General features: G+C 56.0%; 1 protein-coding gene across 3 annotated transcripts; it reads left to right on the top strand.

The window, feature by feature from the left end:
- Positions 1-1,634: 1,634 nt before the first annotated feature.
- PDE4C (phosphodiesterase 4C) lies at positions 1,635-22,191 on the top strand. 3 transcript variants are annotated; one of them, XM_067032483.1, is made up of 16 exons: positions 1,635-2,445; positions 10,719-10,910; positions 11,599-11,635; positions 11,722-11,795; positions 12,027-12,079; positions 12,374-12,486; positions 12,567-12,660; positions 13,197-13,360; positions 13,560-13,658; positions 14,090-14,254; positions 14,341-14,440; positions 15,075-15,229; positions 16,865-16,987; positions 17,244-17,426; positions 17,953-18,180; positions 21,865-22,191. In XM_067032483.1, exons 1-16 carry the CDS (start codon positions 2,204-2,206, stop codon positions 21,940-21,942), a joined length of 2,100 nt encoding a protein of 699 aa, XP_066888584.1. In that variant the 5' UTR covers positions 1,635-2,203; the 3' UTR covers positions 21,943-22,191. The 3 variants fall into 3 exon arrangements, with proteins under 3 accessions (XP_066888584.1, XP_066888582.1, XP_058918482.2); XM_067032481.1 differs by lacking the exon at positions 21,865-22,191 and having other exon boundaries at positions 1,676-2,445; positions 17,953-20,050; XM_059062499.2 differs by lacking the exons at positions 1,635-2,445; positions 21,865-22,191 and adding an exon at positions 7,549-7,726 and having other exon boundaries at positions 17,953-20,052.
- The last annotated feature ends 582 nt before the right edge of the window (positions 22,192-22,773 follow it).

Genomic DNA, 22,773 nt, shown 5'->3' with positions numbered 1-22,773 from the left:
AAACCCAGAGAAGGCTTCTGACCCAGCGCTGGGGGGTGAAGCGGGGGGAGGAAGGACTGGTTGGAAGAAGTGATATCTAGGCTTCGCCTAAAGGATGGAGAGACGTCAGGCAGGAGGAGCACAGGGAAGTGTGTGCCAATTAGAAGAGACAGAATGTGCAAAGTCTTGGACTCGGGAGGATCAGGTGCACGAGGAGTTGAACATGGGTCACTGTGGCTGGAGGGTAGGAGGGGAGCCTGGGGTGGGTGTGGGCAGGGGCTTGACCACACAAGACTTCATGGGGTGTAATGGGGAGACATGGGTGGGTTTTCAGGGGAGTGAGATTGGCATTTTAAAAAATTCCCTGTGACTTCTGTAGGAAGAACTGTCAGGAACAGGCATGGAAATAGCTGGAGCCCAACGAAGAGGCCTGGGCAGTTCTGGGGAGGAGAAAGTGGTGCCTGGACCAGGACAGGAGCCACGGGCTAGAGAGAAGTAGGTTATTTTTGAAGGAGACACATCAGGCATTGGTGGACACCAGCAGGGGGTAAGAGAGAGGGGGGGACTGGTAGAGGCAGCTCCTGGTCTGTGACCCTTCACATGTGACATTTCTTTTCATCCTTGCAACAATGCCAAGAGGTGGGAACACCATCATTTTCCCCACTTCCTGGAATAGAAAACAGGTTTGTGGAGGGAAAGTGACAGCCAGCCAGTGACAGAGCCCACATCTCCCACCACTGGACCAAGTTGTCTCCCATTGTCAGCTTGGGAGGGTAGGGGACTGAGCCATAGGCAGTGGACAGAGAGAAGCACTTTGTTTTGCATCACCCAGCAAGATGTGGTAGTGCTGGGGCTGGACCTCAGACTGCTTGAATCCCTGGCCCAAGCATTTTCCATTCCTCCACCTTGGGGACATAAGTGGGGTAGAGGGTAGACAGTCTTCATGGGAAATATCTTTGGGATGTCCTTGTGAGCTCTCTGAAAAGATCGGGGTTCTTCCTGCTCCTAAATCTGCTGCACCAAATGGCTGCAAATGCTTCCCTTCCCCAGCCACACCCACCTTCTCAGCCCCGCTCTTCTCCACGTCTACTTCTGTCAACCGTCATAGAAAATATTCTCGCCCTCCCTTTGCCACTTCCCAGGAAATTACCCCTGAGATTAGCATGCCTTGTGGGCAGGGCCTTGAGTTTCTAGAACTGTGGAAGGGAGGGGCAGGCCTGGGATTCGAGGGCAGCAATTGTGACTGTGAGGTGGGGCCCAGGGCGTCACAGGGAGAATGAGATCTTGCCACTTCTGCTGAGGATCTGGGTGTTGGTGTGGCTATAAAAGAGTGCCCCTCTCTACCCACCCCCACTGTTGGCAATCCCAACCAGAGGCAGCTTCTGTGTGCCCATCCCAGGCATTGGAGAGCCCTGCCACAGCCCTCCCCCATCTCTCTTTACTTCCCGGATTCCTGCCCTGCTTGTATGGGGGTTTTGAGGCCCCAAAGAGACCCCATCTGGGGCTGAACCGCTAAGCCTACCTTCCTGAGCAGAGACTGCCATCTGTGCCTACCACAGAAGACCAGAGCCCCCGGCTCTGCTTCCAGACTCGTCTTTGCTACGTCATGGGGGAGGGTTGAGGACCCACCACTGCTTTCAGCACCTCCCGGGCAGTCGGCACCCTGGTCTGAAGGTTCTCCTGAACCCCTGTCTGTCTTCCTGCCCTGCCTTTCAGAACCTACAGGTCGCGGACAGCTCCTCTCTGTCTCAGCCACCCGGAGCTCCTGAATCTACTACCTTCTTTCCTTTCGGCATCAGCAGTCGGGCAGTGCCTCGGTGTTGGGGGTCTCCAGAGCCCCTGTTTTCCTGCTCTTCATTCAGCAGCAACCGGGAGGACAATTTCTGTCTTCACCCCATGTCTTGACCCTATTTCGTTCAGCACTAGAGGGGACGTCCGGCCATTCTTGGCGCTGGGGATCTCCCCAGATCCTGTCTTCAACCCTCACCCCCAAGTTCTTCTTCCCCTGCTATCTATCCTTCAGCACCATCTCAACAAGGACAGCTCCTCGGTGTCAGCCCCACCGTGAGCCCCTGTTTCTACCTTCTCCCGCCTCAGCACCTCCGGCGCGGACAGCTCCGCACTGTCTTCTCCACCCCCGGCTCCGGCCGGACCCGGGCTCGGACACTTCGCTCCGGGGACCGCTCCCGCGCCCTGCTCTCTGCCTGCTCCCCCGCTCGGTCGCATGGAGACCCCGGGGGTCCAAGAAGGGGTAGAGGCGTCCCGCGAGCTGAACTGCGCTCGCAGCCGCCAAGGCACACCCAGGGCTCCGAATCACCTGTGGCGGCAGCCCCGGCACCCCATCCGCATCCAGCGGCGCTTCCACTCAGACCCGGACAGATCTGTGGGCCGCGGGGAGCGGGACCTGAGCCCGCGGCCGGCGCTCGAGAAGTCGCAGCGCTCCTGGCCCTCCTCCTTCCACAGGCGGTAGGTGGGCGGGGGCAGGGCCCTCCCGCGGAGTAGGGGGGGGCCACGCAGGGCCTGGCGGGAGTAGGGGAGGGTCTTTGCTTTTCCAGGGGCGGGGGGCTCTGCCTCTTGGCTGAGGCTGGCGCTTTAGAGGAGGGTGGAGCTGGGGGGTGGTAGTGCCATGATTGCTTACGGGTCTGTGTGACCTGGTGTGCCCAAGTGCCGTTGCATCCCAATGCGTGTGAGTCTGAGCAGCTGCGACCCCGTGTGTGCTCCTATCTGCTGTGTGAGTGTCCACAGCTGGCAGCGTCTCCGTGGGTGACGGGATGTGTTCAGGTGTGTGTATACCAGTTACCTACGTGCTTGGGTGTTTCCCCTTGTGGCGCCCGTGTGCGTGGCTGGGCACGACTGTCCTCGCTCTGATCCAGTTCGGTGTCCAAAGGCCCTCCAGACCCTGGAGTGTCCTCGGGTGTTTGTGGCTTTGTGGCCACGGCGAGCATTTCAGGGGAGCTTGGGTTGGGTATATGAGAGGGCCAGGGCAGGCTATCTGCTGTGCTGGGGGAGGAGCCTCCTCTGTGGCGTGTCCACACACACACACGCACGCACACACACACTCACGTGTCCCCTGCTGTCAGAGGGAAGCTTCTAGGGGAGCCTGAGCACAGGATGTTTCTTCCACAAAAGAATGAGGTGGAGAAGAGGGGAGGAGAGGTGGGGGAGGGGCTGCTCCAGGAGGGACTCCTCCAGTTTATATGTTCATATAAACTGAGGGAGGGGGGCAGAATAAGACAAAGACAGAATAAAAACACAGAAAAACAGGGGCCTTAGTGGGGTCAGAGTGGCCTCAGTGCCACCAAAGAGCAGGGTCCAGGAGTCCCAGGCCCTCCTTGGATGGGAGGGGGAGCTAAATCAGGCCAGACCTAGAGCCCTGGGTTTGAGGCCAGGCTGAGTGACCTTGGGTGAGTCGCTTTCCCCTCTGGACTTTTCTCTTGCCTTGGTCCCTGGACCTCCCGGGGCCACAGGCTTCTTGATCAACAAGCCTGGCCTAACACCCCAGCCTGGCCCTCCAGCAGCCCTGGCTGGTGTCTGGGGCAGAAGGGCCCCACAGCCCAGAAGGGTTGGAGCTTTCCCAGGTGACCCAGCCGGCCCCTTGTCTCTACCCTCCAGCCCTCAGCTCCTCCTCCCCTCTCTCCCAGTGACTCATGCTTTTCCATCTTCAAGAAAGAACGAACAGACACTAGGTTTGGGCCCATCTCGGGGGAGAACCACGTGGCTCTGGAAGGCAGGGGTCGTGGGTTGTGTTCCTGTGAGTGTGTGTGTGTGTGTGTGTGTGTCCTGCCCATGCATATACGTGCTGATGTGGTGGGAGAGGCTCAGCCTTCAGGGAAGCTAGGTTCAAGGTCAATGTTCTGTGTACTGCCAAGCAAGCGGTGGTGCTTCCCTGAGCCTGTGTCATCAGTGAGATGCAAACACAAACTCATAATTTCTACAGTTTGTCATGAACGTTCTGTGCCAGATCATAGTCCTCAGCTGTGGCCCTCCTCCCCACTACCCCAGGTGGATCACATGGGTCTGGGAGGGTCTGAGCATCTCGTTCAGCAAGCATGTATTTAGCAGCTACCATGTGCCAGGCCCTGCACTGGGGCCACAGCCCAAGGGCAAGCAGGTGCTCACAGGCTAAAGGTAGAGACAGACTCATACCAGCTGGAGACAACACAGAGTGATCTGTGCTGTGATGGAGAGAGATCAGGGTGCCGGGGGGCCCAGAGGAGGATTCTGACCCAGCTTTCGGAAGTAGGGGGTGAGGAAGGACTGCTCGGAAGAAGGGACACCTAAGCTTAGCCTGAAGGGTAAAGAGAAGTCAGCCAGGAGGAGTGCAGGGAAGGGTATGCCAAGCAGAAGGAACAGAATGTGCAAAGCGTCAGACTCAAGAGGATCAGATATATGAGGACATGAACACAGATCAGTGTGGCTGGAGGTGGGGAGGGGAGGCTCTTATTCATCTCACATTTACTGAGCACCTACTGAGTGCTGGGCACTCAGGGCACAACTGGGAGCAAGGCAGACCTGGTCCTGCCCTCAAGGGGCTGGCAGGTGAGGCAGACACAGATAAAATAATCAGGACAGTAAATGTGAAATTGTACCAATGAGAGGAAGGTGCTCTGAGAATATTTATTTACTTGGCTGGTCACGAAGGGATTCCTGCAGGGGGTGATGCTTCAACTGTGACCTGAAAGACAAAAAAGTTAGCAGGGGGGACTTCCCTGGTGGCACAGTGGTTAAGACTCTGCACTCACAGTGCAGGGGGCCTGGGTTGGATCCCTGGTCAGGGAACTAGATCCCACGTGCATGCCACAACTCAGAGTTCGCATGCCACAACTAAGGAGCCCGTGAGCCGCAACTAAGGACCCAGTGCAACCAAAAAAAAAAAAAAAAAGTTAGCAGGGGAAGAGCCTTCAGGCAAGGGCATGGGATAGGAATGAGCCCAGATGCTTTGAAAAACAGCAAGCGGGGAGGGGATGAGGAAGCTGAAGCAGAGTGAGCCAAGAGGAGTGTGCTGGGGAGGCAGGCAGGAGTGAGGCCACACAGGCGTCCAGGGAGGTGTGGATTCAGAAGTGAGGGCAATGGGGAGCCACAGGAGGATCTGGAGCAGAGGAGGGTGAGATCTGACCCATGTGATCATCTGCACATGTGACTCAGCCTCCACCCTCCTCTATCTAGATTCTTCAAAGGGAGACTTTCCTGGTTGTCCAGTGGTTAAGACTCCACGCTTCCGATGCAGGGGGTGCGGATTTGATACGTGGTCAGGAAACTAAGATCTCACATGCCCTGGAGTGTGGCCAAAACTTTTTCTTTTAATTAGAAAAAAAAAAAAAGATAACTAGATTCTTCAGGCGGACTTGGGTAAGTCATCTCTCCTCTCCAGACCCCGGTATACTTGTCCATAAACTGGGTGTAACAGCACCCATCTCCTGTCTCACGGGGGCCACCTGGTGGCAGAGGAGACAAGTGTTTGCCCAGGGAAGAGGCTCAAACAGGGGAAATTGAGACACTGAAGTGTTAAGGGCACTAGAGACTGCTGGGCACCTCCTCAGGTCACACAGCACGTAGGGAGAAAGTTAGGGTGAGACAAAGTCATGTCAACCCCTCCTTTGGCCTCTGCCCCTTCCTGGGTGAAGCTTGGGGTCATCTCCCAGGGTCAGGCAGGCCAGGTTTTGAATGCTGAATCTTGGCTCTGTGGCTCAGTTTCTCCATCCAAAAAGCTATTGATAATGCATTACCGTTAAAACTGGTTATAAAGTATTTAAAGCTGAATCTATTAATGAAACATTAATATTAAAACTACTGATAAAGCATTAATGTCAGAGTAGCACCTGGGACTGCAGAGGAGATGGAGCCATTTAAGCATTAAGTGGGAGAGGCTGGGGAGGCTGCCCACATAGGCTTGAATGACTTCAGGCAATGAGCACACCTCTCTGTGCCTCGGTTTCCCCATCCACAAAATGGGAGTTTCCCACTTTATAGAGTTTCTCCGAAAATAAAATGATTCTTACATGCACAGCCCTTGGCTCAGCACTGGGAGAGCAAGGGGTGCTCAGTTCATACCCATGTGTTTAACCTTAACCTTCCATTTTATGTTTGTGAATTCAGGAGAAGGACTGCATCTCTCTGTGTCTCAGTCTCTCCTTGGGGATATGAGAACACTGTGAGTCTCCCCCATGGGGCTGAGGTGGTGTCAAGGCTCCTTGGACCCAGCCCCAGTCTCTCCACTAGACTGATCCTGGTGACCTCTATCCCCTGGGGACCAGCTATAATTAGGTCTAGGCACAGCAGCTACAGATGGTATTTTTGTCTTGGGGACAGAGAGTCTGATTCCCACCAGGTGTCCGGTTGCAGGGCCACGGGGACAGAAGGGGGTTCCCAGCCAGACCCTTGAGACTCTCTGTCCTCCTGAGCCCCAGTGTGACTCCTCTGTGAGCCTCCATTTTCTCATCTGTACAACGGGGACCATAGTATGATTGAGATGTCAGGGGAGGGTCAGGGTCTCACCACTGAAGCCCTGATCTCCTGAAATAGTATCTCACATTCCCCCAGGATTGCCAGAAACCTGGGTGGCATTTGTCTGGGGCTCCCAAAACTAGTGCAGTCCCCTGGGGCAAGGCCCAGGCAGGGGGCTTCTTATCCCACAGCAGGACACAGCCAGGCCCATAGCTTCTGCGTGGCCTCAGCTGGGCCTTGGTTGCTTCTGCCTGAGAGGAGGGTGCTCTGGGTCTTGTCTCCAAGTGTGACATTCTCCAAGACTTGGTTTCCTTTTCTGAAAAACGGGGTTAAGACCACCCAACCCCAGCATTCTGAGGGTAGGCCAGATGGTAGGCCCCTGAACAGCCCCCCTGATACCAGGGGCAAGGCTTCCCTTTCCAAGGGTCCTTCCTGGGGTGGGCGGTGGCAGCTGAAGCTTCACAGGACCGGAAGGCCTGGCAGGAGTGGAGTGCGGATGTTTGTCCAGTAGAGACAGCAGGAGAGGGGAAACGATCCAGAGACAGGGCCTGGGGAATGTCAGAGCAGGTGGAGGTCATGTGGGGACTTGTGGAGGGGGACAGGAAGAGGGGGAGCTGTCTTGCAGTGAAGACTTGCGTCTGTTACCACTTTTCTCCAAGCCTCAGTTCCCCACCTGACAAAGGATTAAGGGTTTGTAGTTTCTGAGCAGCCCCTTGGTGGCTCAGTCCTCAGCTCCATCTGGAAAATGGGTAGAGGGGTCTTGCAAGCACGGTGTGGGATCTGGGCAGCCCCTCGGCAAACTTTGTGTCTCGGTGACTCCCTGATAATGGAGAGCACTTCCTTTTTTGACTTCTGTATCTCTCTTTTCAGACGAGTTATCAGCTGAGCAAGCTGCACTACTGGGGGATATGGTGGCAGAGGGAAGTGGTATAAAATGCGGCTTCTGGGCTCCCCCAAAGGGGAAGCACAGAGTGTCCCGTCTAGCTCAGTGCCTCGGTTTCCCGATTTGTCCCGGTGAGGGCGTCCCTGAGCGGTCCTGCGGCGAAGGCGGGGCGGGTGCGCCTCCTGCCTTCTCCCCGCCGGGCCCCGCCCCCGTGGTTGTCCAGAAAAGGTCCCGCGCAGCCTGTACTCCGTCCAGCCTCCACGCGGTCTTGGCGATGCAGGGCCCCCCTGCGACCGCCCCGGCCCCTGTGCCCAGCTCCCCCCGGGGCTCCCCGCGCGGCTCCCCCGGGCTCTTCAGGAAGCTCCTGGTGAACCAGAGCATCCGCCTGCAGCGGCGCTTCACCGTGGCCCATCCGCTGTGGTGAGGCGAGACAGTGGGCCTCGCAGGGGTCATGGGAACCGCCGGGCTGGAGGTGGGAAGGGAAGAGTCAAGGACACCTGGGTCCAGGTTGGGGGTCAGGGCATAAAGGCTATGCCCCTTTGCCCTTTCTCGGTATCTCTCTCCCTGTGTCCTATCTCTGTCTCTTTTAGCTGATGACTGTCTCTCTCCATCTCTGTTTCCCTCCACCCACCGCCTGGACACACGCCCAGGGGACCAGCCGTCTGTCCCTCTCCAGCTGTGCGGCCTGGAGCAGGACGGGCTGAGGCTCACGTCTCCTTCTGACCCTCGCCAACCCGGGGCAGGCGGGCTGAGAGTCCAGGAGGTGGAGGGAATAGGGTCACTCCTCCCCTTGGTCTGCCCCCGCCATCCGTTCTGGCGCCAGCAGTGGGATGGCCTGGTGGCCTCACACTAAGCCCTCGATCACCGCGGAGGAAGTAGTGATTTTGATGGAGGCCTTTGAGGCAGGGTGTTCGCGGTGTAAGAGAACTTGTCGCGCACCCGCGCAGAGCGCCGCCTCTGCGCAGCCCCACTCGGTTGCGTACTCCAAGGACTCGTTTCACCGCTTTACGTTTGAATTCCGGCCCTTCAGGAAGCGACTGTCACATCGTGGGTCGCAGGGCAGAGGCTGGGGTTGGAGGTGGGGCTGGCGGGCGCCGACTGAGTCTCGTACCTTGCGCTTGGCTCGTGCGTTTTTTTCACTTGGTAATTTGGCATCTTGAGGCTCAGAGACTAAAGGTCCCTTCTCCAGGGTCACACGGTCAGTGGTAGCTGGTGGAGAGGGGGGCAGTTGTGACCGTGGTCCCTGATGGCGCTATTTCAGGCCGAGACTGGGGTCCCGGGTCCGGGAGAGCGCCCCCAGTGCACCAGAAGCTTGCGAAGAGGGGTCCCCGCCGAGGGCTCCGGAGTGAGCACAGGGGCGTCGAGGACGTCAAGGGCGTGAGGCTGGGCGAGGGCAGGTCTCTCCGAGGTCCCTGTGCTTCAGTTTACCTCTCTAACCGATGGACAGATGCGCCGTTCCCACAGTCGGTGTGAGCTCCTCCCCGCTGCCCGCGTCATGGAACCACGGCCTGACCCAGCAGCTCTCGGCTAAGTTTAGAGCAGAAAGAAAAACAGCTTCCCCCGTAACGACAAAACCCCGGCTCAGCCCTTAACTCTCCGTGCTGGCTACTTGGATTCGAACCCAGCACGCTGTGGCCTCTCCCGGCCTCAGTTTCCCTATTCATCCAAAGGTGTGCTTTTCCCAGAACTTTTGGGGAGATGAGAGGGAGGGGTAGGTAGTAGCCACTCCCAGGCCTCCCCCTCTGAGCACAGGTTTAAGGTATCCACCGCCACTAGCCCGCCCCCAAGAGTGTCTCTCCTCCAGTCACCCGGCACACTCGGAGGCCGGGTAAGAGCTAAGAAGTCCCGCCCCTCCGGGTGACGTCACGAAGCGGGAACTCAGAAACGCTGGACTTGAGGGGCTTCTCCAGGAGCCCCGGAACCCGAACAGACCGAGAGCGGTCGGACATAGCCGAACACCCGAGTGAGGCCGGACTAAGCCGAATATGCCCGACCTGGCCCGAGAGCCACCCGGACTTGGCGCGACCGAACGTAGCCGAACACGCCCGAACGCATCCGAACCTACCCGAATGCGGTGGGTTGTAGCCGAATTCTACCGAACTCACCCGACAGAACTCAGGGGAAGAGGGCCAATCCTGTATGATCAGACCCAGCTTAGTCAAACCTGGCCGTACTTGACCGAGCCGGACCGAATCCAGCTGAACCGGACAGAATCCTGCCGAATTCCCCACCCCCAGCCCGGTCTAAGCCGAATTACCTGCACGGAGTCCTCCGGCAGGCGTCGATCCCATCCGTGGACTGGGATGGGGTGACCTGGAGGGGGACCAGGTGGACACTGGCCCTCGGCCAGGAGGGGCGTGTCTAGGGGCGGCCCCTGGGGTCTTCCTGTTTCCGTCTTTCCTGCCCGCTCCCTTCTCAGAAACCTGTGACCCACTTGCAGCCCCTCTCCCTGGTTGCTAACTCCCCCTCCCACACTTCTGTTCTAGCCCCATGCTCCCTGCCACTCTTTCTCTGACCTCTGACTCCAACGGGGAGAGTCGTAGATTCCCCCTTATTCCGTCAGGGTGTGGCTGGAGGGAGAGACGGGATTGAGAGATGGGAGGGGCGATTGGGCATTGCCTGGAACAGGAGGAGGACGGTGCTCTGGGGAGAGGACACATCCTGTGCAAAGGCCCAGAGGTGGAAGAGAACAGGCAGAGCGTTCAGGCCAAAAATAAAGCAGAAGAACTGGGGAGCTGAGGACAGGGCCAGAGCTGGAGGTGTGTTTGGTGAGATTGGGGCGGGGCCATATGGGCTGAGGGTGGGGACCTGGAGCTGGGGAAAGGTCCAGTGCATAGCCAAAGCTGGTTGGGGATGGGCGCCTCTCATGGCTGTGAGGAGCCTTCGAGTGTGCCCCGTCTAGGCAGGACCCAGGTCCCCTCCAGAGAGGAAAGCCCAGGAAGTCGTTTCCAATCCCCATGAACTTACCCTGCGACCTGGACCTCAGTTTACTCCTTAGTAATACGGGAGCCCTGTCGCTCTCCTCAGGTGCTCGGTTGTAACTCCCCAAAAGCACCCTGGGGATGAAATCTACCACATCCATATTAGAAACAAAGTTGTTGATGTCCGTAGAAAAGCCGAGACCTACCCATGGTCCCAACAGCCACTTGGAGACAGATCCAAAACTCATGTCCTGGAGTCCAGATTAGTCGCAGTGGAAAAGACTCTGGGGTACAGAGGTGGAGATGGAGGTGTGAGGGGTGCGGTGTCCCTGAGTGGGGGTGTGACCGTGGGACAGATGGACAAGCTGCAGGCCACTCCTGCCCAGCCCACCGCGTGGCCCCAGGGAGGATGTGACAAAACTGATATAGGCCATGACCCAGCATCCATATGCCAGGACCCTCGGCTCTGACTATGACTCCTTTTCCTTCAGCTTGGACCTGGAAAATGGGCTCTCATGCGGAAGAAGTGCCCTGGACCCTCAGGCCGGGTCTGGCCTTGGCCGGGTCATCCAAGCCCCTGCCCAGCACAGCCAGAGGCGGGAGTCCTTCCTGTACCGCTCAGACAGTGACTACGAACTCTCGTCCAAGACCATGTCCCGGAACTCCTCTGTGGCTAGCGACCTGTGAGTCTGAGGCTGGGGGATAATACCGCTTTCTATTTCCTTCCTTCCTTTATTCCTCCATTCGGCACACCTCTTCAAATGACCGTTTGAGGTGGGCTTTAAAGTTTATGTAGGAGTTTGCCTATTTGCTTGTTCAGTCGGACATGCCGAGAATGATATCCAGTGATCCTCTGTGCTTCACTTTAGGCTGGGGTTGGGTGGCAATCCAGTGACATTAAAGCCAATTAACAGCAACCGAACGAACACTTTGATTTGAGCTTTCTGGTAGCCATAATTTCCTGCCTCTACTAAGACCCCTGTTGCCCCTGGGACTCAGATTCTCCATTCGTGAGATGGGGATAAAGTGAGTGATTGGTCAGAGGGGCTGTGGCTGCTTTCAGAGAAGAGTCAGGTGAGGGGAGTCCAGGAACTACTAGGAAGACACCCAAAGGAGGGAGTCGGGACAGGAGAATGCACTCAGCTGAGGGCACAGTGTGGGTAAAAGCTGAGGGGGACTTCCCTGGCGGTCCAGTGCTTAAGACTCCGCGCTTCCACTGCAGGGGGCACGGGTTCAGTAACTAAGATCCCGCATGCCGCGTGGCGCAAAAAGGAAAAAAACACAACAAAAAAAACCCTACAAAAAACTGGAAGATGGGAACGTGTGGGAGGGCTCCTTCTGACCGCCCTTCCACGTCTGGTCTCCCCGCAGATACGGAGAAGACGTGATTGTGACACCCTTTGCCCAGGTGGGTGCCCACCTCTTCCTTCTCCCGTGTGCCGGGCAGGTAGAGCCGACCCCTCCTTCCCAACGCTGACCACCCCCCCCTCGCAGGTCCTGGCCAGTCTGAGGACGGTTCGGAGCAACGTTGCGGCCCTTGCCCACCTGCAAGGCCGCGGGGCAGCCAAGTACGCAGGGGGCGGGGCGGGGGCGGGGCCTTGCGGAGAGAAGGGCAGGGCCTGGCGGAGAGGGGCGGGATCAGAAGACAAGGTGGGCGAAGCAGAGGCGGGGCCCTGGAGGAAAGGGCGCGGCTGGCAATTCGGGGATGGGGGGAAGAGGAGGAGGGGCCGGGGCTAGGAGGTCTTGGGGGCGGGGCCCTATGGGTGGGGCAGACCGCTCCTGAGCCGATTGTACTGCAGGCAGGCATGCGTCGGGAACACCCCATCTGGCAGTCAGCCCCCTCCACCAACAGGTAATGCTCCTGCTCCTATCCCCTCTTTCCACTGTGGGACAGCTGTGAACTTCCTCTCTATGGGGACCTCCCCAGCCCATGAATCCTTAGGCTGTGCTAATTGTAAACCTCCCCCCCACCCCACCCCGCCACCCCCCCGCCCAAACACCCTTGGGGATGCGGAGATCCTGGGGTCCTGAGTGGCCTCTTTCTCATTGGGAAGGGATCCAGGGTCCAGATGCAGAGATGGGAGCAGGAGGGGCACAGGGTTCCCAAGTGGGGGTGGGACAGGCCCCTGACCAGCTTGGCCCCCAGAGGACACTGGGCAGAAGCTGGCTTTGGAGACATTGGATGAGCTGGATTGGTGTTTGGATCAGCTGGAGACACTGCAGGCGCGGCACTCGGTGGGGGAGATGGCCTCCAACAAGGTTAGTAGGGCCAGATAACTGAGATCACTTGCCTATGTCCACAGTGCCCCCATCATCACTGACATCATCTTCCCCTGCAGTTCAAGTGGATGCTGAACCGGGAGTTGACTCACCTGTCTGAAGCCAGCCGCTCTGGGAACCAAGTGTCTGAGTACATATCCCGAACCTTCCTGGGTGAGCTATGGTGGGTCACTGACTAGGCCACATTACAGAGATAGGAAGAGGGAAGGGAAAGAAAGACTTCTGCTACAGACCTCAACTGAGGAAACTAGAACCAGACATGCACACCCCTAGCCCCATGAGGCAGGGCTGGACCAGAGGGAGGGACAGGAGGATCTTCCAGGAGGAGGGACATTAAAGTTAGGGTTTTGAAGCATGAGTAGAAGTTTGCCAAGGAGGAGATAGAGGGAACCACAGAGCTGGGTCTCCAGCTTGGGAGGCGGAAAGGACATTTGACTGTTTTGGGAAAAAATACTAAGCTCCAGGTGCCCAGGGACCATGTCCAGCAGAAGAGGTCACTGAGATCAGCCTTGAACAGAGGAGAAGGGTATCTACAGGCCAGAAAGGACTTTACTCTGAGATTACTTTGGTCCAGGTTAAAAGGAAATAGGTTGATCTTGAGGCTTGGCAAGGTCCAGTACTTGAGGCCAAGCAGGCCAACCCTAGCAGGTGAATTGACTTCTCTGAGCCCTACCCTGCCCCATCTACAGACAAGCAGACTGAGGTGGAGTTGCCCAGGGTGACCCCCACGGAGCCCCCAAGGCCCATGTCCCAGATCAGCGGCCTGCGTGGACTCCCCCACAGTACCAGCCTTTCTGCAGCCACTGTCCCACGCTTTGGGGTCCAGACTGATCAGGAGGGGCAACTGGCCAAGGTGGGTTTACAATAGGAATGCTGAGACCCAGGTTTGAATCCTGGCTCTGTGTGGCTACCCTATTTGGGGCCTCAGTTTGCCCACCTATATACTGACCAGGTGAGGCTCAATGGAGGACCTGAGGCCTGGGGATGGGGGTTGAGGCTGCAGAGTCTGGGGAAGTTGGGCTGCAGTTAAGCTCCTGTCCTTCACATTTTAGGAGCTGGAAGACACCAAGAAGTGGGGACTTGATGTGTTCAAGGTGGCAGAGCTAAGTGGGAACCGGCCTCTCACAGCTATCATGTTCAGCATCTTTCAGGTACCTCCCCTGCCCTTGGCTTCTAATATTCTGTGTTTCCTTCACTCCTTCCTACCTCAGGGCCTCAGGGGACACATATTCTTCAAATCCTCCCTAACATCCCTGAATGGGGTCATTTGAGCAGGGGCATTGAAGGATGTATAGGCATTTGTTAGGTTTAAAACTTCACTGCTGATTGGCAACAAGACTCAAGCCTCAGCCTTGGGCCAGGCCTGAAGAGACCCAGTCTGTAGGGAACAACTGTGGGGGTCAGAGGTGAGCCAGAGGGGAAGGACAGAGACCAGGGGAGTTCAGAGGGAGAGCAGGGAGGGCATCCTGGAAGAGGGGGCACTTGAGAGATGGATAGGGATTCAGAAGGAGAGAAGGCATAGGAATAGTGTGTGCTGCCATCCAGAGACCGAGGCCCTGACTGGGGCCCTGTGATGCACCAGGAACGGGACCTGCTCAAGACATTTCGGATCCCAGCAGACACACTTGCCACCTACCTACTGACACTGGAAGGTCACTACCACAACGATGTGGCCTACCACAATAGCCTACACGCCGCTGACGTGACCCAGTCTACACATGTGCTGCTGGCCACACCTGCGCTTGAGGTAGGGCCCTACAGCTGCAGGCAGCCCTGGTGCATGCAGGGCACAGAGAGCCTGCCCCTCACCTCTTATGCTCCGTGCCCACTCAGGCCGTGTTCACTGACCTGGAAGTCCTGGCTGCCATCTTTGCAAGCGCCATCCATGATGTGGATCATCCTGGGGTCTCCAATCAGTTTCTCATTAACACCAGTGAGTTAGGGGGCTGGGCCCTGCCACCACCTGTCAATCAAGTGATGTTAGGTGGTCCCATTTCTGCTCCGAGTCTCCCTGTTTGTGAAATGACTGCCACAATCTTCCCTCCCTTAGGTGCTGAGAGCAGACCCAGATATACAGTAGACACTCAATAAATGAGAGAATAACAAATGTGGCAGAGCTGATTTGGGCCCACTGAGATTTTAAAGTTTAGGATCCTTTGTGGTGTCAGAAAAACTCAGTCAACAAGCAGTTATTTGGTACCTCTTATATACATCCCTGGAGAGCTGGAGATAAAGAGTGGAGCCCTCTCACTTGAGGATCCCAGGGTCTAATAAGACAAAGACTTGGTAGTTCATTCAACCAGCACATAGCACTGTCTCCTGCCATGCCAAGTCCCCAAGGAGTCACCAGTCTCGAGGAGGCAGAGCTGAACACAGATGCCCCCAGCCCCCCAGAGTCAGGGCAGGGCCATGGGGAGAGACAGGGTCCTAGAAGGCTTCCTGGAGGAGGGGGCATTGGAGTTGGGGCTTCAATGCATGAGGAGGAGTTTACCGAGAATTTACAGAACCGGCCTTTGGGTGGAGTGGGTTGGGTGGGCAGGTCTTGAGGTGCTCCACCTCCCCTACAGACTCAGAGCTTGCACTTTTGTACAATGATACCTCCATGCTGGAGAACCACCACCTGGCTGTGGGCTTCAAGCTGCTTCAGGCAGAGAACTGTGACATCTTCCAGAACCTCACCACCAAGCAGCGGCTGAGTCTGCGCAGGATGGTCATCGATATGGTGAGACAACAACGATGGATGGGGTGGGGCGATCTTGGTATGGCTGGGGGTTCAGTTGGACCAGGGCATGTCCCCATTCTGAGTCCAAGTTTCCTGGTCTGTAAAATGGGGCAATGACTGTTCAAGCCTTGGGTAGGGGTGACTAGGCCCTTGGTCAGGCTAATCAGGTCTTGGATGTGATTCACGTGCAAATGATGTGGAAACTTTCTGGGGTTTCAGGTGCAACTTTTCTGACCCTTAAGTCTGTGCGCTTGATATTTTTCAAGTTGGGAGACACAAGTACGTTTTGGGGTCTTCTGCATCAATTCATTTATTTAAGAAGCATTTATTGAGCATCTATTGTGCTTGTCCTGTGACAGTGACCATTAGAATTCTGGCCTTTATGAAACTCACAGTCTGTGGGGGAGATGGACACATAGGTGGGAGCCATGATGGGGGACCCACAAGCAGAGCCATGATGGGGGACCTGTAGACAGAGCTGTGATGGAGAGATGCTCAAGGTTGAGGAGGGCTTCCCCAAGAGTGTAGAGGACCATAGGGTGGGGAGGAGTGTTCCCAGCAGAGGGAACAGCATGTGGGGAGGGCTCAGAGGAAACCAGGCTCCAAGTGAAGAGGAACTAAAAGTTTGCTGAGGCAGAGTGGGGGCTCTGGGCAGTGGGCACTCCCAGTGGAAGTATCATTTGGGGCAGATGGGAGGTTTGGGGAGAAGTTTTTTTAAAAATATTTATTTATTTATTTTTATTTATTTGGCTGTGCCGGGTCTTAGTTGCCGCCCGAGGGTTCTTCATTGCAGCGTGCTGAATCTTCGTTGCGGCATGCAGGATCTTTAGTTGTGGCATACGGGATCTTTAGTTGTGGCATGTGGGCTCTTAGTAGCGGCATGAGGGATGTAGTTCCCTGACCAGGGATCGAACCCGGGCCCCCTGCATTGGGAACATGGAGTCTTAACTGCTGGACCACCAGGGAAGTCCCCTGGGAAGAAGTTTTGAGACTTCTGTCTGATTCTCAAAGAAGCCCGTGGGTCATTCCTGGGCTGGGTCCGCATGGGTCCAGCTAAATGATTTTTAAGCAGCTGTGCTCAGAGCTGAACTTCCCTTCCGGTGGCTGGAAACAGCCCTCCCAGCCACGCAGCAGCCATAGGAAGGTTTGGGGAGCACTGAGTCCACCTGTGGCTCCCACGGCCCTCTGGATAAATCCCCCACTCCTCCCTGAGGCCCTCCCCACTCTTGTCACCCTCACTTGCTCCCAACGTTGCTCCTGCACTCGTTTGTTCTAGCCACAACTCTCTCTATGTTCCCCAGCTTATTCAGCCTCAGGGCCTTTGCACCGGCCAAGTCATCTGCTGGGCTTCAGGCATGTTTCATGTCAACCCCCAGGTCTAATCTCCCTCCCTCATGCCCTGTCCCACATGTGGGATGCACCCCACAAGCCCAGCAACCTTGGAGAAGGGACTATTGACCCAGCTCTTGTGAGCTGGGTTTACAGCAAATCTTGATACATGCCCACATTTGACAGATAAGGACACTGAGGCTCAGAGGGCTGAGGATCCAAGTGGGTGTGGTGTCTGGGAGGTGGGGAGTGGGGGTGGGGCAGGCGCTATCCTCATACCTGCCATCCTCCTTCACCTTCCCCCAGGTGCTGGCCACAGACATGTCCAAACACATGAACATCCTGGCTGACCTCAAGACCATGGTGGAGACCAAGAAGGTGACAAGCCTTGGAGTCTTGCTGCTAGACAACTACTCTGACCACATCCAGGTGTGTGGCTGGGCCAGCCCTAAGGTCTTGGTTCCCACACTCTCATTCACCTGCATTTATGAAGTGCCAACTGCGTGCCCAACTTGAAGAAATGGAGGCACATACGGTCGCGTGGCTGTGCCTTAGCCACCCTTATCCCTGCCCAGCCTCAGTTTCCCCACCTGTAAGATGGGTATGTCCATGGCGCCAGCCTCTGGGGTGGGTACCAGGCCTGGGGTGGCCTGGCCTGAGCCCTCCCGAGCCTCGGTCTCACCAGGTCTTGCAGAGCCTGGTGCACTGTGCCGACCTCAGCAACCCCACCAAGCCGCTGCCGCTCTACCGCCAGTGGACAGACCGCATCATGGCTGAGTTCTTCCAGCAGGGTGACCGTGAGCGCGAATCAGGCCTGGACATCAGCCCTATGTGTGATAAGCACACGGCCTCAGTGGAGAAGTCCCAGGTCTGAGGGTGACTGAGCCAAGCTGGTGGGCACTGGGGAGGTGGGAGGGAAAGGAGTGGTTGAGCTGACCCCAGGAGTCCTGGCTTGACCCCTGGCTGGCAAATGAGGGGATATGGCCTAAGGGTCTGCACTGGGCTGTGCAGAGTCAGGCTTGGGGTGTATTCCCTCTGGGCTGCCGGAAGAGAGATCTTCACTCACTTGTGGAGTTTGGAAGTATCTGTTCTGAGTGACATAGGAGGTTCTTGAGGTGCTCCCAGTCTGGGGGACACATTCATCCAGCTCTGAGGAGTCAGGGCTGAGGTAGAGGGAAAAACTTAGGGGTTGGGGGAGCCCAAAAGGGGCAGAGGAGTCTTCCAAGAGGAGGGGTTATGTGAAGAGGGTTTTGAAGGATGTGTAGGAGTTGGGAAATGGCATTCCAGGCAGAGGGAACAACCTGGGCAAATGTCTGGGGGCTGGACTGGGTCTAGGTTCCATGGTAACTCACCACCCAGCAACCTCTATCCCCCAACTCTGTATCACCCCACAGGTGGGTTTCATTGACTACATCGCCCACCCACTGTGGGAGACGTGGGCTGACCTGGTACACCCAGATGCACAGGACCTGCTGGACACTCTGGAGGACAACCGCGAGTGGTACCAGAGCAAGATCCCCCGCAGCCCTGTGGACCCCACCAGCTCCAAGCAGGGTGGTCCCGACAGATTCCAGTTTCAGCTGACTCTGCAGGAGGCAGAAGAGGAGGAGGGAGAGGAGGAGGTAGCATTGGGTGGGGAGGCCTCAGAGTCACCTGACACTGAGCTCCTGTACCCTGAGGCCAGCCCAGACCCTGGGCCCCTATACGTGGACAACCAGAGGACCATGGTCAAGCCCTGTGTGGACCATGAGGGCAATGTGATGGCTGAGCCTTTGGGCACCTAGTGGCCCCTGATGGGTGGGTAGACTTTCCAGGAAGAGGTCCCAGGTGGCCCCTGCTTTGCCTTCCCCACCCACTGAGGGAGACAATCAGGCTTTTAGCTACAGACAGGTCTCAGGGTTGAATTTGGAGGCACCTGGCGGGATCCATTCTGACCCTGAGCTCAGCTGAGAGAGCTCTCCAAGGAGCTGGGCTGGGGGCCAGCCTCTTCCAGGGCCCTTGAGTTCTCCCTCCTGGACTTCAACCCTTGGTGTAGAAAGGGAGTATCTGCCAGGCCCCTTGTCCATCTTCTCCAGTGGTCACTCTTCAGCCATGTCCATCACTTTATTCTTTCATTCTTTATCTGATATTTACCGGGCACCTACTGTGTGTCAGGCCTGTGCCTGTTATGTGCCTCTGGGGTAGCCCTGCACAAGGAGGTGGGAGTCAGCCTCAAGGAGATGCCCCCTCCCCTAGACACCTCCCCTTCATCTGCAAGGCAGCTCATTACAAGAGAACAAGAACTTGAATGGGAGAATTCTCAGCACCAAAGCTTCATCCAGACCCAATTCTGGCTCTGGAGCTCTGGTGGCGGGTGATAGGGGCCATGAAAGAGAGGGCTGTGTGTCAGGAACTGTCTCTGAAGACCGATTTAGCCTTCATTGCTTGTGCACTGGCTGTTGCTTTAAGTTGCTGTGGTTTCTGTCTTCAGGTCTAAGGATCCTAGTTCTCCCTGGTCCCAGGACCCCCTGCTGGCTCCCTTATTATACTTCCTCCCTCTCTAGATCAGCAACAAAAGCACAGACTTCTCCCCACGGAAGGTCTCTCCATCTTCTGATTCTGAGGCTGTCTCAGATTCCCTGTAGGGAAAAGGAGGCCTCTGATGCTTTCTTGCAAGTCACAGCCCCTTCTGGGCCTCAGTTTCCCCTCCATGGCCTGATCCTTAGTACTTGGGTAAACTTTGGTTGGAGGGTGGTGTTTGTGACCTCCCTGAAATATCTTAGAAATATGGGGCATTCTCTGGGGTTAAATAAACTCTATCACCCGTAATTAGTACCGTGCCCATTTCACGGATGGGGAAACAGGAGCGGAGAGGTCCTGTGGCCTGCGGGCTCAAGGCCCTGTAGCTGGGGGGCAGACGTTAGCCAGCGGCGCCCCCTGGTGGCTGGAGGCGCAGCGAGGGGGCGGGGCGAATTCGGGGTCCTTCTTGGCTTTGCCAGAAGTCTCTCCCGCACCCAGCTTGGCTGAGTTCACCCTAAGGGTGCGGGCCTGGCGCAGAGCAGGTGAGGCGGCTCTGTGCTCAAGTCTCAGATTCAATTTCCGCTTCCGGAGGCCTCAGTATCCCCCCATCCCACCCCACCCCCGACCCCCTAGCGTCCCTCCCCGCGTGTCTGATGATTTATACATGGCACAAGTCATCACAGCAGCCCCTGGCTTCAAGAATAGCAGGCTTCATTCCTAAATAATTTCATTAATAATTTCATTCCATTGATGATTCATCGTCATCACAATTAATGATCAAATTCCACAGAGGGAGAATTAAAGGGCATCTGGATCATGAACTTGGTGCATTTCCTTACACACTTTTAAAAGACAGAGATTTATGGGATTTTTATTTATATATATATTTTATCCTTTCCCCCTTGCAAGTAATACATGTCACTGTAGAGAATCCGAAAATAATGGAAACATGTAAAGACGAAAATAAAATTCTGCTGTAACCTCACCCACAGATCATCTGCCTTCAGCATTTCACCTTATTTCCCTCTGTTTTTTTCTCTACCCATTCATAAGAACACTCATATGTCCCCCTTCCTTTTGGGCCACAGGTATTCCTCCCTCTTCCCCTTACTGACTGCACACTACCCACACTGTATTTTTTTTTTTTTCTGTACGCGGGCCTCTCACTGTTCTGGCCTCTCCCGTTGCGGAGCACAGGCTCCAGATGCACAGGCTCAGTGGCCATGGCTCACGGGCCCAGCCGCTCCACGGCATGTGGGATCTTCCCGGACCAGGGCACAAACCCATGTCCCCTGCATCGGCAGGTGGACCCTCAACAACTGTGCCACCAGGGAAGCCCCCCCCCCACTGTTTTGTTTTAACACCCTAAGCACAGTCCCACCTCAGGCCCTTGGCACATGCTGTGTCCCTTTCCTGGGATACTCTCCCTCATCCTCACCCTTTGGGTCTCAGGTCAGCATCCCCTTCTCCAGGAAGTCCTTCCTGACCCTCCCCCTCCCACCCCAGGCTGGCACTGGTGGAAGCTCTCTGGGAGTCTTTGCTTCGTGTCTACCACCCTCTCCAGACTGATCTTCAGAGTTCCCCAGAGATGGACTTTGACAACATCAACAAATCTCTTAACCTCCCCGAGCCTTTGTCATTTCGCAGGGAAAATGTGCTCTTTGTGAGGATCACAGAATTGTAACAAAAGGTATTGTTTGAGGAAAGCATGTCCTGAGCTCTTTCTTCACAGGTATAGAAACTGAGGCTCACAGAGGGGATGAGAAGTCACTCACATGCTCCAGGTCTCCCATTTCTTCCTGTTTAGGGTCCTTCCTGAGGGACATAGTCCTTGCCTTTGTGGCCCACTCTAGACCCAAAGAGGAGGGTGGGAGAAGATCTTTAGGGCCTCTGGGAGCTTTCAGCCCTTGTGAACTCCTAGGGTGACTTGTAGGGCCTCAGTTTGCCCTCTGTTGAGGGAGAAAATGTTGCCTGGCCCCCCTTCCTCACAGAGCTGGAGAGGGGTTGTCCCTCGAGCTTGTTTAGTGAGTTCCAGCCTCAGGGCCTTTGAACTTGCTGTTCCTGCTGTCTGGAGCACTGTTCCCCCACTTCTCCCAGTGGCCAGCTCTTTCTCCTCCTTCGGATTCCTGCTCAAATGTCACTTCCTCAGAGAGGTCTTCCCTAACCTCAGTGGCCAAAGTCATGCTCCTTCCAATCATTCATTTGTTCATTCATTCATGTCATACCATCATAGGGCACCTACTGTGTCCAAAGGTGTAGGTGCTGGGGACACAGATCCCCGCCTTTCAAAGTTCACAGCTGGCTATTGGATAAATAAGTCAACATGATCATTTCTAATGGGGATGTGTCAGGAAGGAGAACTATGGTGACATGATAGGAGGTGACATGGTGAAATCAGAAATTCTGGAAGGAGGTGGGTGTTGATTGGAGATCTGAAGGGGATGAGAGCCAGGCACAGAAAGAGCTGGGGAAATACCTGGGGAAGAGGACACAGCAGGTGCAAAGGCCCTGAGGCAAGGTTGCACCTGGAACCTCAAAGAGGGAATGACTCACCGGAGGAGAAAGATGAGGTAGTGGGATGGGATCTGAGAGGGTTTGGGGCCCTTCTCCTACCCAGCTCTGTTGCTCAGACCACATAGAACACCTCCCCTCAAGTCTGTAGTCCCCACCTCCAATTCAACCATCCCTAATTCCAGAGCCTTATGCTGAATCTTAACAATAAATCCTTCCATTATTTTTATTTTAAAATACAAAATCCTGGGACTTCCCTGGTGGAGCAGCGGTTAAGAATCCTTCTGCTAATGCAGGGGACACGGGTTCGAGCCCTGGTCTGGGAAGATCCCACATGCCACGGAGCAACTAAGCCCGTGTGCCACAACTACTGAGCCTGTGCTCCAGAGCCCACGAGCCACAACTACTGAGCCCGTGTGCCACAACTACTGAAGCCTGCGCGCCTAGAGCCCGTGCTCCGCAACAAGAGAAGCCACCGCAATTAGAAGCCCGCGCACCGCAACGAAGAGTAGCCCCCGCTCGCTGGAACTAGAACAAGCCCGTGTGCAGCAACGAAGACCCAACGCAGCCAAATAAATAAATGAATAAATAATAAATAAAATAAAATACAAAATCCTTTGTGCAGAAGCTGGTATACATTGGTGTGGGCTTTTACCTTTTGGGAAAAAAATAAATGGGTATTTCCGATCGACACCCACGTACAAAGCCGGAAGCATGCATTTGGGAGGTCAGGGGGCCTAGCTGCCTCGCACGCCCTCCCCTCCACCTGGGCGGCCCCTGGAGCGCCCCTCCAATCCCCCACCCCAAAGCGGGAACTCGACTGCCGGTCTTCCCGTGGGGAGAGATTGGAGGTGGATTTATATTTATTATCTTTTTCTGAATCTTCCCAGTTCTCCGCAGTGGGTTTGTGATACTTTTATAGTCTGAGTGAAGAGGAGGGACAAAAATGTTATCCTTAGAGAAAAATAGATTTCCCAACTGCAAGGAGAGCTGGAGGGACGTCTCCGCACTTCCGGGGCGCTGGGGGCGGGGGTGCGGGGAGTGGGCGGCCTCCAGGCGCTAAGTTATTCTGGTTTCTAGGCGCCTCTGCAGCTGGCGAGCTTTTTATAAAAAAGACAAGCCCCGCCCCTCGTCTCCTGAGGAGGAATCAGGGAGATCAGAATTTTCCTGGGGCCACACGCCCCCTGCCGGATGTGGGGACCGGA

Source organism: Kogia breviceps, chromosome 4, assembly GCF_026419965.1.
Source record: "Kogia breviceps isolate mKogBre1 chromosome 4, mKogBre1 haplotype 1, whole genome shotgun sequence".
Classification (NCBI taxonomy): domain Eukaryota; kingdom Metazoa; phylum Chordata; class Mammalia; order Artiodactyla; family Physeteridae; genus Kogia; species Kogia breviceps.
This window is presented reverse-complemented; position numbering and strand designations above follow the sequence as displayed.